The sequence below is a fragment of the Carettochelys insculpta genome, chromosome 2, assembly GCF_033958435.1.
Source record: "Carettochelys insculpta isolate YL-2023 chromosome 2, ASM3395843v1, whole genome shotgun sequence".
In the NCBI taxonomy this organism is placed as follows: Eukaryota; Metazoa; Chordata; order Testudines; family Carettochelyidae; genus Carettochelys; species Carettochelys insculpta.
In genome coordinates this window covers 120,840,575-120,858,896 of record NC_134138.1, presented here as the reverse complement: position 1 = coordinate 120,858,896, position 18,322 = coordinate 120,840,575, and the positions used below count along the sequence as shown (strand labels likewise).

The following is an 18,322-nucleotide window of genomic DNA, read 5'->3' as shown; positions in this document are numbered from 1 at the left end:
TGTGCGCTCCCCATCCTATGTGGGAGGCGTCGGTAGTAAGAAAAATAGAAATTTGTGGTTGGTGAAAAGGCACCCCCACTAGCAGATTCTCGGGGTTTTCCCACCACGCCAGGGATCTTCGCACCTCTGTTGTGGGCGACACCACCCTGTGGACAGTGTGGGATGCCGGTTTGTAAACACTCACCAGCCAATGCTGCAGGCTTCACATGTGCAACCTGGCATTCTGTACCACAAACGTCGCTGCTGCCATGTGGCCCAGCAGCTGTAAGCACGTTAAGACCGGCACTGTGGGGCTGTATGTAATGACTTGCACCAGCGAACTGATGGCGCGGAAGCGGGCGTCAGGTAGGTACACCCTTGCTGTGATAGAGTTTATGCGTGCCCCTATGAACTCTACATGTTGTGTGGGTTCGGACTTTGATTTTGCGAGGTTGATGACTAGGCCCAGCGAAGAAAAAACGTGTCCGCTGTGAGGCGTATCATGCGTGAGACCTCTGCCTTCGAGGCCCCTTTTAGCAGGCAGTCGCCCAGATATGGGAAAAATAAACACCCCCCGTCTGTGCAGGCAGGCTGACACCACTGCCAGGGTTTTGGTAAAGACTCTGGGGGCCGAGGAGAGGCCGAACGGAAGAACCCTGTGCTGGAAGCGCTCCTGGCCGACCGTGAAGCGGAGGAAGCGTCTGTGTGCCGGGTGGATTGTTATATGAAAGCAAGCATCTTGTAAGTCGAGTGCTGCAACCCAGTCTCCATCGTCCAGTGCCGTGAGTATCAAGGCAACTGTGATCATCTGAAAACGTTGCTTGCGCAAGTAATGGTTGAGGCCCCGAAGATCTAAGATGGGCCTCCAGTCTCCTGTTTTCTTCTCTGGTAGGAAGTAGCGTGAATAAAAACCTACCCCTGGAATTATTCCGGCACTCTTTCCACCGCCCCTTTGAACATAAGGTGATTCACCTTCTGCTTGAGCCTTGCCTCGTGGCAGCGTCCCTGAGGTGAGGCCTGGTGGGAGGCTTCGTCGGTGGAAGGGACTGGAAGGGGATCACGTAACCCGTGGCTATGATCTCCAGCACCCATTTGTCTGTGGTGATCTTTTGGCATTGGGAGTAGAACGGTCTGAGGCGATGATGGAACATGAGATGAGAGTGGCATTGAGCGAGGGTATTGATAGTGTAGCCCCCAACATATCCGTCAAACTTGTTGCCTTTGGGCCTGACCCGAGGGCGTACGGCTTTGCGTTTATATTGAGCACGCTGTGGTTGTAAGCGTAGCGTCTTTGCTGAGGATAAAATTTTTCCCTCCTGTATGGGGGAGTATAAATGCCCAAGGCTTTAAGTGTAGCTCTCGAGTCCTTACTGGAGTGAGGGACCGAGTCGGTTGAGTCTGCAAACAGCTTTTGTGTATCAAAGGGAAGGTCCATGATCTTCGCCTGTAGGTCCCTCAGGATACCCGACGTCTGGGGCCAGGATTCTCTACGCATGACCACTGCTGTAGCCGTTGAACGTGCCGCCGTGTCCTCCACGTCCAGGGCAATCTGGACACCCGTCTGCGATGCTGCGTAGCCCTCTTGAACAATCGCCTTTCACCGGCTTTTTTGTCTTCTGGAAGTGAATCCATGAGGGGAGTAAGCCTGGAGTAATCATCAAAATTATGGTTTGCTAGATGTGCCCATAATTTGCCATTCTCAATAGCAGGGTATCATAGGAATATACCTTCCTGCCAAACATCTCTAGCTTCTTAGCATCTTTGTCCGATCCCCCCGATTTGTACTGAGAAGCCTTTGACCTCTGCTGGGACGATTCGACCACCAAAGAATTTGGTTGTGGGTGACTGAAGAGGAACTCCATGCCCTTTGCCGGGACGAAGTACCTCTTATCCGCTCTCTTGTTTGTAGGCGGAACAGAGGCCGGAGTCTGCCATATAGTAGTGGCTGACTCCAGAATGGCTTCGTCCAGCGGAATAGCAATTTTGGATGAAGCCGGGGGTCTCAAATTTTCCAGGAGTTTGTGATGTTTCTCCTGCACCTCTGCCGTTTGAATGTCTTGCGTGAAGCCACCATTTTAAACAGCTCCTGAAACGGTTTAAGGTCATCCAGGGGAGAGACATCCCCGGGGGCCATGGCCTCATCTGGGGAGGATGAGGAGGAACCACTAGGGTAAACCTCCCTCGAACCCTCGGGCTCCTGCGGTCGATGATGCACTTGCTTGCTGGAGGATTGTGAAGGAAAGTCTCGGGGTTCTAAAATTAACTCCCCTTGAGACAACTGTGTTTCTGTCCCCGATCGGGAGTGCCCACGGGGGTATTGAGCGGCCAGGAGAGTCTTGCCCCTGGGTGTGGACCTGTGGTGTCTGTGTCCAGCATGATAAGGACGACCGTGGCAGCATGGGCAAGGGTCCAGGGATGGAGACCAAGACCACTCACGGGGTGTGTACCCCCGATGTCTGGGAGAGCGAGACCTCCGTGACGACACAGATAGAGGTGAAACTGGCTTGTGACAGTACTCCAGGGTATCCATTCCCAGAAATGGTGAAGGTGGCCCAAGCCATGGTGACATTGGTTGGAGGAACAGAGGAGGTGGTTCCGGATGGGCCGGTGGAGACACAGGCCTTCGGTGCGGCGTGCGTATCACAGGGGGAGGGCTTGGTGCTAACAGCAGCGCAGCCGTGTCCAGAGATGGACTGCGGTGCCGGCACCGCCCCCTCCCATGCCAGGGATCTCAGCCCCGCTGTCAGCGCTGCGCTTGGCACTGTCAGCTGCGGTGCCGCGCGGGTATCTTCCTCCGGTGACTGCAGGCTCCGTGCCTGGTGCCCCTGCACTGTTGGTGCTGTGGGGGCAGGTCTGGCGCTTGCCTCACTGACGCTCTAGGCGCCGCGTGTGCCAGCTGTTGTATAACCAGAGGCTCAACCTGTGCCACGTGCGCTGCCACGCTACCGCTTGCCTGAGTATGCGGCTGGGGGCTGTGTGCTCCGCTCGTCCTGCTTGCTGCAAACGCCGGCAAGGATCGAGCCAGGGAGAGATTCCTCCATTTCTGCACTGAGCGGGTCAGAGAAAACTGCCCTTCTCTTATGCAATCCAGAGGGCCCTTCTGGGTGAGGCTTCTCCAGCAAGTCCGGTTGGAGAGCCTTATCAACAAGAGCATTTTACGCCTCATCGCTCTGTCCTTCCTGGCCCTGGCTGTGAGCTTAGCACAGTGAGAACACTTCTGGGTAGCCTGTGATTCCTCCAGGCATCGGATGCATTCGCTATGCCCCAGGGAGGCCGGCATACCTTCACGGCATGACTCACGCTTTTTAAAACCTGAAGAGGCATTGCGGTGAGTCCTTTACTGTTAATAGGGTACTTAGCACTTAATCCGTGCCTTTCCACCCCAAATAGTGATCACCGGCCTGCGGGGCAGCGGGCGGCCTAAATGGCCTTCACGTCCTCTCTTCTCTTCTCCGCTCCCCTCCCTTCTTTTTTTTGCTGATATTCTCTGTCTTTGCTTTCTCTTTTTTTTTCTTTTTTTGTTTAATAACCAAAAGCAACAAATGACATGTAGAAAAAACCCACTATTTAATCTGACTCTGGCCTTAGCCTGAGTGGATTCTGTCTGCAGCCGATGGCGGTTGAGAAGGAACTGGCAGGGACCGGATCGCGCACACGGCCGGGGGCGTGCAGGGGGGTGGCGCGCGCCGGCGCATGCACGATCCTGGAGAAACTGCTGGAAGATTTCCAATCTGCGGCGCCGGGCGAGCCCAACACCTATTGTGGAGCACCCATGGGGACCACTCGAAGAAGAATTCAAATTTTGTGATCAACACACCCCAGGTTAGATCTTGGACAAACTAGTATGCCTGGGCAGTCTACCTGTCAGTTGCTTGAGACTAGTGATAATTGATCGTGTCAAGCAGTTGCTATACCTTTTCTTTTCCCTTTACATTTTAGAATAAAATTTTAAAACTTTGTTCCCATCAAGCTACCTTTCTGAAAAAGAAATCAGTTTCTTTTATAAAAAAAAAAAATGGTGTAAGGAAGAGGTCTTTAAACCTAATGATATTCATCAATCTTCGCTTTCAGAAGAAAGGTCCTTTTCCTTTCACTTTCAATGCATTACATAAAGATGCCTGAAACCATCTTCTATCATAGGCTAAGTTGTCATAAACTAGGATGGGGACAAAAGTAAAATTTCCTGGGGTTAATTATCTCTTCTGTCAAGATCAGTTACATGCCCTGCATATGAAAAAACACTTACCTGTAACAGAGTTACTTACTGTTGTTAGTATTAAGTATCTAAAATGTTATTGCTGAAACTTAATTCAGAGGGTTTAGTTTTAAAGTATCATCTAGTCTGTACATTTATTAACATTTAAATGTGGTTGGAACAGGACCATACTTGTATTTAGTTTTTTTAACCAAAGCAAATCTTAGCTATGCAATGCACAGGTGAAGTAAAGAGTGTTTGTATATCTGGGTATAGTGCTTAAATTATCCAAAAGTAAAAAAGTTGATTTGACAGTCATAAAATACATACAGCACATAATCCTGCAGTATCCCAAATTAAGGTTAACAAATTCAGTGATAGTTAAAATATTAGCATCCAATTATTCAGCTACATCAGTCAAAGTATATACTAAATGTACTTTGTGGGGTGCAACTATAGCAGGAAGTGAAGATTGTCCTAAATATTTGAGAATTTGGAATCATTTGTCCTTAAAAGTACAATCCGTCAGGGAAGCATATCTTATTTCCCAACTCTTCTTCTCAAGAACACTCCAGGTCATCTTTTCAGACATCAGCAGTATGTTTAGCTAGATGCCATGAGGTTGCAGAGGGATATCTAAAACCATGAGTTGTTGCATCAGTCAAGCATACCGCTGATCAGTTCTGCATTCTTGCAACACTTACTCATTAGTGGGGTCCCATATACCCAGGGATTGACAATCTGCATGTGAGTTTGAAAATAGGGGTTATGAGGTTCAAAGTATCAGCCAGAGAGGTGGAGTTCAACTTTTTCGATAGGGTATTGCAGAAGGCAAGAATGCCCTTTTTAAAGGGAACTGTGATAACCTTCTGGTCCTTATTGATGGTAATGATGTGTGGGCACAACATGCTGTCCATTCCAGGAATGGGAGAATTTACAGACACCTTTCCTTCTGGTGACAAGATGGGTCTGATTAGATGATCTTGGATGGTGATGTGAGGCAGCTGCATGAGATGTTGGGATCATCTTCATTGACATAGCCACACTTCCTGCACCACTTTCCAATTCCCATGGTACATGGCTCAGTCATTGGGATGCGGTTTAGCCAGGCCCTGTGGATGAGCTCCACATGGCAAATTGGGTGAAGCTGCCCCCAGAAAGGAAATGATTTCTGGTGTCCCATTTGCACATCGCCTGAAAGGCCTTCCCTGTTCTAGCTTCCTTTTGAGGTTTTCTACATAATGCAAGTGTATGGCATCCTTCAGATTCCTCTGCATTGTGGTTCTAGCTCTGAATGATTGTGTGCTTTATATTCTTTACCCCTGGCATCACATCTAGTAGCAACTAATGTGTTTCTTCATCTATCATGTGGCATTGAAGGTGTGAGTCCAGAGTGAAGCAGTCTCCCGTACCTCTTGCAAATTTGCTTTCTAGGAGCCACTCATGTAGGAGGTAACTTCTTGGTTGGAGGGCATCCTGATGATTGGTTTCCTGTTGGTATCATGCACAGCATGTTGTGATGTTCCTCACCATGGCATCTGGGCACACCAAAAGGTGTGAGTGATCACTGCAACCTGGGTGCTGCCCTGTCTGTGTGAGATGTATACCAGTTCATTGCTGGCTGTTTGGGAAAGAAACATCCACTTCTCCTCTAGCTGCTTAGTGATGGCTGCCTTGGCAAGAGGTACTTTTGACATGGCAGATCCTTTCAGGATGATCCTGGGGATCAGGAAGTGTTGAAGGCATTTATCTTCTGCCATGGTGCCAGTAGGGAACATGCAATCTTGGCCGTGTCTCATAGGAGATCCTCAGTGGTCTTTAGGTGTTGTCTGAATGTGGAACTGGTGAGCATCCTGAGCTAATAGTGTGCTTGTCCATCCTCAAAGAGCATGTGTTCATCCTGCATCCGGCATGTCTTCGCCTGGATCCAGTCCCTTCTCGTGTTCAGTAACCAGATATGCACGTTTCCTAGCACTGAAGAGCTGTCTCATCCAGTTGGTAGCTAGGCTGGTGACATCAGGCATTTGTTGGAGATTCTCAGTGTTGCCTGAAATGAGAATTACATCGCTTGCTTAGGCCAGGATATTCACCCTGTTCCCATACAGGATCTTTAAGGAGGGGAATAGAAATGCATAGAAAAGGTGGCCCTTCCCAGGGGGAAGGAACTCATCTTTGAGTAAGCCGAGAGGCTGGCTGTGAAAGGAGCAGAACTGGTATACTCTGTCACTGGCAGGTTTGTCTGGGGATGTCCCCCACCTCTGGAAAACGTCCCTCTCGGTATCCAGACCAGTGGACCATTTGTGATTGGAGAAGGATCTGCTGTATCCCTGGAAGGAAGGAAGCCTTTAGATAGAGACCAAAAACAAGAAATTTCAGCAACCATCACAAATGGAAAGAAGGAACTGGGAGGCAGCAGGCCCCTGTATACAGCATCATGAGGGCATGACTCCAGAGTGTGTCAGAGTTGACCTGACAGATGCCGCTGAAGGAAAATAGTCTGGGAATTGTGTACATGGTGCACCTACACCACCATAGGAATGGACACAAGAAAGCACTCAAAAAAGAAGCAGATGATCCTGGCAAGTGCCTAAGATCCACCTGCTATAGAAGAAGGTGAAAAAAAAACCCCAGGTCACTGCCAGTGTGACCTAGGGGACAGTTCCTTCCTGACCCCAATATAGTGATCAGTTAACTTCTGAGCAAGAACCATCTGGACAATATCAGACAAACTAGAAGCAAAGGAATCATCAGGGCTTCTGAGCCCTGTCTCTCTTCCACCTTTGCACCCTGGACTACTGGAAGCTCGTTCCAGAAACTTATACATACTGCCTGCTAATTTAAGCATTTTTATGAATTCAGTTACCAAGTCAACTTGTGCTTAAAAAAGTAAAATTGCGTTGTGTAAAGAGGCAGTGTGGTCTAAGGCACGGGCTATTGGCTGGAGACTGTGGAGGTCTGGGTTCTACTTTTGGTTCATCGTTGACATGCTTGCTGATACATCACTTCCCCTCTTTGTGCCACCATTTCTCTTCTCACCCTTTGTCTTGTCTGTCTGGACTGCAAACTTTTTGTACAAAGACAATCCCTATCCTAGTACCTAGCAAAGTGGACCACACTTCTCTGTTGCAGCCTCTGGCTGCTGTAATGTATTTTCTTATTTTTGGCTGTTAATTCTGGGAGACTGAGACAGCAAGAATCAGCCTGAGAGCAGTTAAGTGCCTATTTACTTCAAGTAATATGTACAAAGACACACACTAGCTAGCCTTTGTAGGGTGAACACGATGCATTATTTTAAATTAGAATTCAGTTTCTCCCACCCTCTGTAATTCTTTCCTCCTTGTAGAATTCTCTCTTGTTGAATTTTACTGTTTAGGAGTGGGGGGGTGCAGTTTGACCTTGTATTAGAACTAGTTAACTGTTCAGCAAGAGTGCTCAACTAGTTGGATGCTGAATTTTTCTGCTCTCCTAATAAAAATACAGGTGTGCTATCTGGATGGTTTTTGTCTGGGTTAACATGTTTTAACTACTTTAGTTTTGGTACTGCTTCCCCAAAATTGAGTTACAGCAATGGGAAATTTGTTAGTGTACAGGAGGAAAATGCATGTATGTGTAGTTTCAGAAAACTAGGTTTACTGTACTTCATTCCAAAGAGTAAGACTCCTGGGTTTGCATTTAAATTATACTAAGATGCATGGAGCATTTACTTGACAATGGACATGTGGCAAAAGAATTAACAGTAGTTGTCTAGTATCTCCCCCATCTCCTTTGGGAGCATTGCTTGGGACCAAAATAACACCTAAATTTAGAGAAACTAATCACATATGTTGTTCCCCAGGCAACGCTTGTAAGAGGCAACAGCAGGGTTGTAGGAGATGGGAAATAAACTTTAAGAATAATTATCTATAGATCTTCCCTCTTTTTTATTTAGGGCTTGTCTACATTACCTCCCTACTTTGAAGGGAGGATGGTAAGTAGGGTGTTGGGAGTGGATTAATAAAGTGCTGTGCTGCATTTCGAAGTTTGCTTAATGAAGTTTTAAACTTCAAAGTGCTGGCTCGCGTCTAGCTCAGGCACACCCGCTGGTACTTCGAAGTACCATTGGGTGAGCCATGGCTAGACGCGAGCCAGTATTTTGAAGTTGCAGCGGCGGGGGGCGGGAATTTATTAATGAAGTGCTGCGCTGCATATGCAGCACTTCATTAAGCAAACTCCCAACACCCTACTTTCCATCCTTCCTTTGAAGTAGGGAGGTAGTGTAGACACAGCCTTAGAGTTCTATTTAGCCAAAGTTAGCAGTAGAAGACTAAATCTTTGCATTTTAAATGGTGAAATTCTACTTCTGCAGATTTTAAAAATAGTTATCCCAGAAGAAGCCCCTTTCTGCAGGAAGTAATAGGAAGGCAAGATGTCCTTTTTGTTAAAGCAACAGAGAGAGAGACACACACACACACACACTCCCATCTGGGTTTGATCACCACCTTTGCTTAAAAAACTTCCTCTGACACTAAGCCAATGTTACTTCTGAATTTCAGTTACCCATGTGTAAATACTAGCTATCTTTTTTCCATCCTTTTCTCTGCCATATGAGTTCTTTTGGGTGAAGACTGGTTCTAGCGCCAGAAGTCTTTTAGGCTCATGTTGGTCTACATAGGAATACATGGAAAAGTTCATATGAAGGAACTAACACTAGCATTTAAAAGTGAATTATTTAAACTGCATTATACTCCTGATTTGACACACAAACCAAACTAAGGCCACTTGACTTCTTAATAGGTCTTAATTGAATTAAGTGTTCCACTGTAAGACAGACCCTTAGTTGGGACCTCTTTCTGCTAATGTAATACAAACTAGGTAAATTGTTTTGTAGTAGATGCAGCATTCTGGATTGTCTTTGGTCACAAAAATACTAGGTTGTTGATTAATTGCCCTGTTAAACCATACCAACTGCTGAAATTTTAATGTTTTTTCTCCATTTTTAAATATTTTTTCAATTACAATACAGTGCACACTGCACTTTTTAGAAAGTAAATATTTTAATAAAAGCTAATGTTTTCAATTCACCTCGTAAGTCCTGTAGTACAGTGTCTATTGTGGAAGTGCAGTTTACAAATGTAGATTGTTAAACAACTGCACTAAAGAAAACGCAAAACTTGAGAGACTAGAAGTCCACTCAGTCTTTGTTACTCAGTAACAGAGAGAGCCTTGTTAGTCTGTATTCTAACAAAACAAAGCAGCAGTCACGTAGCTCTTTAAAGACTAACATTTATTAGGTGATGAGCTTTCATGGGACAGGCATGCTTCCTCAGCAGTGGGTCTGTCCCAAAAAAGCTCATCTCCTAATAAATCATTTTGTTAGTCTTTAAAGTGCTACATGACTGCTGCTTTTGTTTTGTTGTTCAGCCAATCCTGAAAACAAAGAGGCTTGTTTACACATAAGGGGGATGATGCTGCCCACTTATTTACAATGTCACCAGAAAGTGAGAGCAGGCATTTCACCTGTGACTCTTTTAGTCAGCATTGCAAGATATTTATGGGCCAGACATGCTTCTGTGCTGGTGCTCATTCAAAAAAGTGTTAAATTTGCTTGAACTCCATAAAGGAGAATTGTGTCTCCAGTTCTGTATTATTCTGCCATATATTTCATGTTATAGTAGTCTTGGATGATGACTCAGTACATGTTAAGAATAGTTTCATTGCAGATTATCTTTGTCAAATGTGAGATATCTAAAGATAGCTACAGCATTCATCCCAAAATGTGTGTGTGGAGATGGGAATAATGCTTTCAGAGGGCTTGAAAGTGAAACTCTCAGATGCAGAAACTGCAGCACTCCAGACCACCAAACAAGAAAATCAACCTTCAGCTGGTAGCATCTGACTCAAATGAGCATCCAGTGGTCAGCAATGCTTTGGATTTTTATCAAGCAGAACCTATCATCAGCATGAACATATACTCTGGAATGGCAGTGGAAGCACTAGGGGACATAAGATACTTACACACCAATGTGCTGAAGATTCATGACATTAACAAGAAGCGGGCAGAATTATCGCCTGTAAATTTAACCAAGCTTTTTTGAGCAATTAGCCAAAGATGACACAAGGTGGAGTAGATCTGTGGCTTTAAAGTTTTGCATTGTTTAGTTTTTAAGTGCAGCTACAGAACAAAAAACCCTACATTTTTAAGTTTCACTGTCATGCTAAAGAGCTTGCACTACAGTATTTGAGGTAAATTGAAAAAAAAAACTATTTACAGGGCAAGTACTTGTAATCATGTGTGCACTGTATAGTTTCAGTTGTATTATAATTGAAATCAATATATTGGAATATAGGAAACAAAAGTTACTTTTTAATTACTTTTAACTACATTTCATTTTTAGTTGCTTGACAGCCTTAATGAATACTAAAATCACTAACTCTTACAGGAAGAATTGAAGGGTTGTGCCACCACAAAGAACAAAAGTTCACTTGTGATCTTGCTTATTCTTACTGATCAATTTAAATTATCTGCATGACTTAGAAATAATGTCTAAAGGTGCTATGACTCAAACCACTTTGGACTTTGCAGATCAATGTCTCCATCTTAAATTATACCACCATTTAACTATGCAGGTGGTTGGTCAGTGATAGCATTAATGGCTCTACTAGGACAGCCAGGCAGATGTGTTTATTCTCCATGCTGCATAGTAATCCATTTTAACCTTAAAAACAGCATATCATACATATTGTGGCTCAACAGATGGATTAATGGTTTTTCCCTCCCTCTTTTATTACTATTTGAAGAGCTGGAATCCAAAACCTATCAGAATGAAATAAGCCTTCAAGTTCCAAGCCACTCTGAGTTAAGGCAAAAATTGTCTTCGTTGTCATCAAACTGGACTGACTCTGCCAGCCAGGATGCCAGTGAAGCCGGAGAGTCCCCCGTTATCCAGTCTGACGAAGAGGAAGTTCAAGTGGATACTGCCCTCACTGTTGCAAATACTGAAAGAAAAAGTACTTCAGATGTCAGTGATGAAAGCGACTCTCAGACTGTTTGAATCGCTACCACTGTATCCTCTAAGAATGTTTGACTTTTGAATGAAGCTCACCTATGTTGTAGGAATTAGTTAAGTAATCATGCAAGCCAAATCATTTAATTTAGGCTATAAAATTTTACAGTGTTGACAATTGTGGAATTTTTTTAATTTCCTATACCACACACTTTATCACTAAAGTATTGGGGTTTTTGGAGCAGTCAGCCTTTGTATATACTGTGTATAAAATTAACAAGGAGATTGGCTACTTGGACTAACCCTTGAATTCCTTAACACTCCTATCAATCTTCCTTATTTGTATGTTTGCTTGAACCTTCTAACGTGAGGTATATAACTCAAGGGAAATCTTACATGTGTCCTTAGACACTGATGCAGCATCATCTACTTTCCCACTGTTTTGAATTTATTCAGGGTAACTTTACTTATCAAGAGATGGGAGTTGCACATTGAAATCTTACCCTTCTACTGGAGCGGCCATCATAGTACTATACAAGCATGCTCCTTTCTTTTAATAAAGTATTTGTACCCCAGCCCTCTCTTCCTAATCATGTTCTGCAAGTCAATTTGGTTTTGGAAGAATCAGAAATTTACTTTGTTGTTCTACTGTAAGTTCAGTTTAACTGCATCTTGGATTTAAAAAAAAAATGGGGAAAACGTTTGTATAAGATCCTCAAATGTGTATCTACTTGCCTCACGCAGAACCTAATTCTGCTGACCACAGTAGAGCTGCTCCTGCATGGAGAGATGGAGAAATCGAGCCTGAGAAAAGTAAAACATGATTGGGAAGAGAGAGATGTTACCTTCCAAAAGACCCTCCCCTTCCTGGCAGTGAGTGGCTTGGAAAGAGAGAGCTCCCACATCCAGCCAACTGATTACTCACCAGTTTCCTAAGGATTCACCTGTTTTGCTTGCTTTGTGTTGAGCATTTCCTGATATCTAGCACTGTGTTTCCAGATTCAGTTTCAATCTTCTGCATGATGATAAACTGTCAGTGTAATGAGTTGGCGATTAAGAGTCTAACCCTTTCTTAAAGAAATAGCTGATTTCACTCACCTCCCAGAAGACAGACAAAATGTCCAAAAAAGTTGTTTTTATTAAACCTTGTAGTACAAACCTGAAAAGTAAACAAAAACTGGCAATAAACAACATGAAGTCTTTCCTTACAAGGAAAGAGCAGAGCAGCGCTAATAAATTAAATGTCAAACTGTAAGCCATTGTCAGAAGTTTACTGTCAAGAAGGAAAAGTACACAGCAAGGCCATAAAAACCAGACAACCACATTTAAAAAACACTTGACTCTGTTTGTTATTTGTTAAATATTCCAAAACAGTTCAGTCTTCTGCAACAACAACCAACAAATTGTATTTTAGGACTTTCCTGACAGTCACCACTGGCAAGCTCAGTGCAATATGGGTAGCTACGGTATTGTTGAATTCAATTATGAAACAAAACAGTTTGTGAAAACATTTTCCCTTTTTTATTCCACACATACTGTACACACAACCAGAAAAGGGCAACAGCTACTCCATTATTATTTTTTGTTGTTGTTCAGTGATGTAAGCAGCACTTATAAATGTTACAAGAAGAACCCTGTAAGCATCCAATCCAACCGATGAAGAAAGTGAAACGTAAGGCTTTTCTTCATCTTGTCTCTATACCACCCACCACCCACCCCAAGAAAAGGCTCAAGTATTTAAAACAATTTACAGGCATATGTACAAAAGATGATTTTTTTTTGTTACAATATGAAGAGGAAAAAAAATAGACAAGATATGAGCAAATGTATTTTCACATTCAAAAGAAATATGCAGATCTGCTAGTGGCTCTAAATGTGATCATATAATGAAAAATTCAAAACAAAAATTAATGCTGACTGTGTGAAGATGTGAAAAAACAGCAGTGGAATGGAAATGGAATGTTAGAAAGATTGCACTCTATGACAAAGAAGCACTTATGGCTTCAATCACTTTTATTTTTTAAAGGATGCTACTGAAGGGTTTTTGATAAAGTAGCCAACAGCACCAAAAAATAACAGAATGGATTTCCTAATGAAATCAGGCACAGTTTTCCCTCCTTTGACTCCCTCAAGGCAGGCAGTCCTTTTTTTTTTTTTTTTTTTTTTGTCTTTATTTTTTTTCCTTCTCTCCTTCCCACCCCACCCCACTCCCCCCTCCCTCAAACAGATGCATAGTGATGTGCTGGTAAAAGAGAACATATTTACTCCAAATCTCCTCATTTTGCTTATGGTTAGGAAACAAAGTCCATCTTCAGCTGCCATAACCTCCCAAAGAAAGGGTGTATTCTCCAATTTAAAAAATTACAAAACTCATCTTGCCTGTGATAGAATAAAAGACAGCCAAAGTAAAGCAAATTCTTTCAAGTTTTGTCTCCTATCCCTTCTCTGTCTAGAAAATCTGCTCACATGACTGGAGAACAAATTATAAAACACATCAAACTTTAACCTATTCAAAAATGGGTTAAAAGCCTTTTTTTTTTTCCTTCAGTTACTGAAAAAGGCTTTTTCAGCCACAGGGACAATACAAATTAATATTTTATCAGCCCCTTGCCGGTTTTAAAACAGTGAACATACGGCAGTTTAAAAAACTTTGACTGCTGTATAGAACTATCCTAAGTACAAAAAAAACAAAAAAACCAGTTTAATGCTAAAACAAAATTAGTTCTCTAAAACCAGAAGAAAATCTTCTTTAGAGCTAGTGCAAAGACAGCTTGTATTCTACAGCAAGTACTCCAAACTATGGTATAATAATTACAAAAAAATATATATAAATCGACAAAATGAGTGTTGGCATCTTCAGGATTAACTTGAAGCACTTTTGGATGAACTGGAGGATGAAAGCCTAGATGATGGCACGTCGACTGTTGCTCTCTTACGAGGTCCTCTTTTTGGTGTAGGCTTGCTGATACAGTTCTCAATGCTGCCATTTTTACCAGAGACTTTCCCACAGAGATTGACTAGACTGATTATTTGTTCCTGTTCAGGGAAGGAAAAACAACAAAGTTATCCTCTTGTTTCTCTTTTATTCCTGGATGCCTAAAATAGAGGGTTTATAAGCAATTCAATTAACAGAAACCTGGCAGAGATGTTACATTCAGTATAAATGAGGGTTCAGAAGGTTTTCAAACAATCTTATTGGCTGTTTAGCACCTCCATCAAACTTAAGAGGCTGTGACCACACTAGCCCCTCATTTTGGAGGGTTATGGTAATGTGGCACTTTTGGATATGCTAATGAGGCATTACCCTGAATATGCAGCTCCTTATTAGCATAATGGCAGCCACACATGCTTTGAAACTGCCAGTTTCAAAATGCAGCCGCTCGTGTAGCCAGGGGCCTTTCAAAACGACCCCCTGATTTCAAAAGCCCCTTATTCCTAAAACCAGATGGGAATAAGGGGCGTTTGAAATGAGGGTTGTTTTGAAAGGCCCCTGGCTACACAAGTGGCTGCATTTTGAAACCAGCAGTTTTGAAGCATGTATGGCTGCCTTTATGCTAATAAGGTGCTGCATATTCATGGTGCACTCATTAGCATACCCAAAAGTGCCACATTACCATAGCCCCTCCGAAAGGAGGGGCTAGTGTGGCCACGGCCAGATAGTAGTCTGAAAACAAAAAAGGAGAGCACGCACAAAATTCCAAGCTATTAATATAGTGCATAGAGAATCTGGCAACAGAGTAAGGAAACGAAGTGAGACAGCTCTCACTAGCATCAGACTGTTTCTTCATTGGTCCCAGCTTGGCCAAATCTGAGTGCCACTATGCCACTCTGCACCAAAGACCAATGAGTGGAATGGGGAGTTGGGCCCAGATTCTCCAGCCTTCTCAAATTTGAGAAGAGTCTCACTACCCAGGATATTTTTATCACTGTGCCAAACATGCAGTCCTAACGTGCACTAGAAATAGATAAAAGATTCTCTTCTCAGAATGCTTGGAACACTGAGGTATGGTTACACAAGTTGCTCCTTCAGTTGCTTCTGGCACCCACAGCTCACAACAAACTGATTCCTGCAGAGGTGAGAATGACTACAGCGCCCAAGTTCCCCCTCCCCCAGCAGTCTCTGCTGTTTCCACCACAATGGGAATAAACGAGATGGCAGAAAGCCCCGTTTGTGGATACTGCTGGACGAGAACACTGAATTGTGCTGAATCAGTTTCTAACTTGCATCAAAATTGTTACGGTGACAGTGCACCAACACTACAAGATTCGCCTGGTAACGTTTCAAGATGGACACATGGTAAGTCAAAATTTACTTTCATTTGTGAATTTGCAGCAGAAATGGGGACTCTTGTGTCAGGGCTTACTGGCCCAAAGAAAATCAATTGGGGCCATGCAACCCTCACTGATATGGTCTCCAACTAAAAACAAAACAAGAAATTAAATTAATTCCCCTCATTCACCAGCCCCAAGAGCCAGGGCAGGGTGGGGAGAGTAAGGCTAGTAGGTTTTGTGGGCCCCCCACCCCAAGGCTCTGGGGCAGGGCCAAAAATGAAGGGGGGAGGGTTGCAGGAGCAGTCTGGGGTGTTGGTCCTGGACATGTGTGGCGTATACGTGGCACATGTCCCCCATTGCTCCCAGGCATCGCCCCTTACCGCACCAAAGGGCTGCAATTCTGGACAATCAGAGCGGTGGGTGAAAAGCCTTCCCAGGTAGTGCTTCTTAACACCGCCGTTCCCCCAGCTAGGGGAGAGGGTGCTGCACTGTGTGGAGCTGCTTCTGCTTCCACCAGCTGGTCTCACTCCAGCCTTCCCACCCTGGAGCAAGCCAGACCTGGACCACAGGTCATATGTACCACAGTGCTGATTTACAGTAACTTCATTAGAAACTCACTAAATTAAAGTACATAATAATTTACATGAGTTCCAGCTCCAAAGAGTACTTTCCCTGCAAATGCACCCCACCTTCCCAGATCACAAACTGCAGCTCTCTAGCCAATATGATCTTGCATTTTGTCTTTATTTAGAGTGGACTGATGGCCAACATTAAGCAGATTCTTGGTCTACCAGAGACTGCATGCAAGATGGCTTAGTGCCTGGAGCCAGGATCTAAGTCTAGTCTCAGATATCCAACTCTGGAAGCCCTCTGACATCAACCTCCAGAATGCATATTATATTGTACAGACCTCATCATAACGGTACATCATTTTCAGTCCCCGACAAGTCTTCTGTTTTTCCACATGCCGCAGGGCACATTCCAGGCAGAAGACAACATTTTCATTCTCCTGTACGACCTAACAAACATACACACAATGTATGAATGATTCAAGTCAGTTATGGCCTACCCCACTGTGACACATAATATCTGAGTCTGGAGAGGGTTCAAGAAAATTCTCTCTCTGCAAATACACTCTTCTTCTGCCACTGACTAACCCTGATACACAGGGTAGAAAGCAAATGAACAGGAAAGAGGCAAGAAAGAATAATGTCTCCACCCTTCTCCCCCCCAAAAAACCCAACCTATTTTGTGTGATCATGAAAAAAATAAGAATTATGAATTATTTTGTATACTTTGTGAGACAGCTTCTGAGTTAAGAGCAGATGGGGAGAGGGAGAATGTAACATGTACTTGGGGACTGGAGTAGATGGGAAGTCTAAATTAATACAAGGGTTAAATTTATGCTGACTTTCTCTTCCCCACTCCACCAAGTAAAGTCCAATCTTTATTGTCCAACATCCCCCAAGGAACTGGGGGGTACATGTTATTAGAGCTGGGGCCAGCACCTGGCCCTGTTCAACACCTCTCTCCCCCTCTACTCCCACCCAGCAGGGAGCTGGCCCTGCAGCAGCAGGACACCACATGGGTGCGCCAGTTATCCAAATGCCCGATGACTGGGCTTTTACCGTATCCGAGTATTAAACTATCATTGGGTACAACTGTCAGTGTGTAAGATGCTGCTGAGGGTAAATGAATCTCCCTGGGTAAGCATACAAGTTGCATTGATTTGTTGCACTCACCTCTGGGGCAGAATGCTCACAGGTGCACCTGCTGCCAAACCACTTAGAGGTCAGAGCTCATAATATACCACAGCCTGTGTACATTTGAACGAGACTCCCTCTCCTTCAAATGTCCTGCTCACCCAGTGCCCTATGTCAGCATTAACTAACATTGCTCTACATCAGGTGCCAGGCTTTAGGATGAAGCAGAACAGAAGACCTGGCCAGCTGAGAGATTTAGTTAAACTTGAGACCTTCTCCCAAGAGCAGCTGCCATGAAATTCTTTACAAACTCCAGTGTTTGTTTTCATTGGATATACTTAAATTCTCTGTGCAGTTTCAATAGGATACAGCAATATTCACTTCCTATTCAAACCCCAAGGATACCAATGCTTCATGTGGTGTTAAACTATTGATGTATTCTGCCCAGAGATGGATTTCTGAAAACAGGAGAGTGTTGCAAGGTACAGTGGGATCCCTCTGGGTGAAAAGTGCTACTGAATGATAAGATATAGGTAAGGAGCTGAGCTGTCTTAACAAGGCTTTGAGGGTAGCATAGCTCTTTGTTGCTATATTGCATACCAGCAGCGGAAGGGCAAGCAAAGGAAAATAAGATAATGAAAAAATACAGAGGATGGATGAGCTAAAGATGATGGAGGAAAAAGTACCTACTGCATTTTGGGTACCACTAGCATTCTAAATAATAAAACAGTAGTAATAATGAACAGACAAGCTATAACATGAGCACACAGCTCTATCAGCTTCTTGCATTTAATCCTCACAATATCTTGCATGGTAACCCCTCTAAACAGTACTTCTACTATTAATTCAGCCCATGTCTTGAATGGGGATAAAACAAGAAACAGCTTATAAACAACATGTAAAGCTGTAGTTCCACTTTGAAAAATAACTTTAAAAAAAAAAGCACCATAGGGTTTCTTATTTACTGTGCGTCACTGAGTTAAATAAATGTCACTCAATTTCAAAGTACAATGCTGGTTTTACAACTGCCAGCTCTGCAAAGTCAGCTATGCATCTGGGAATCAGCTAGGTTCTTTCTTAAACTAATAAAGATTCTGCAAGACAAACTCGTTCCTCATGTACGCTTCTGCAACTTCACTGGCTTGGTGAGGATCGACAGATTTAAATGAATAAAGAATTTAGCCCTGTAA

The 18,322-nt window shown here is 43.7% G+C and overlaps 2 protein-coding genes across 4 annotated transcripts in view; one reads left to right on the top strand and one right to left on the bottom strand.

Moving 5' to 3' along the window:
- DTNBP1 (dystrobrevin binding protein 1) overlaps positions 1–12,412 on the top strand; it is a 128,807-nt gene extending 116,395 nt beyond the window's left edge. The window contains exon 10 of the mRNA XM_074987639.1: positions 10,952–12,412. Coding sequence (XP_074843740.1) covers positions 10,952–11,205 — 254 coding nt within the window. The 3' untranslated portion in view covers positions 11,206–12,412. The remainder of the gene's footprint in view (positions 1–10,951) is intronic.
- The window catches only part of JARID2 (jumonji and AT-rich interaction domain containing 2), a 305,764-nt gene continuing 299,719 nt past the window's right edge, over positions 12,278–18,322 (bottom strand). For all 3 annotated transcript variants that reach the window (XM_074987636.1, XM_074987637.1, XM_074987638.1), the window contains 2 exons: positions 16,340–16,447; positions 12,278–14,193 (listed from right to left, as the gene is read on the bottom strand). In XM_074987636.1, the coding sequence (XP_074843737.1) occupies positions 14,020–14,193; positions 16,340–16,447 (282 nt within the window). In that variant the 3' untranslated portion in view covers positions 12,278–14,019. The remainder of the gene's footprint in view (positions 14,194–16,339; positions 16,448–18,322) is intronic.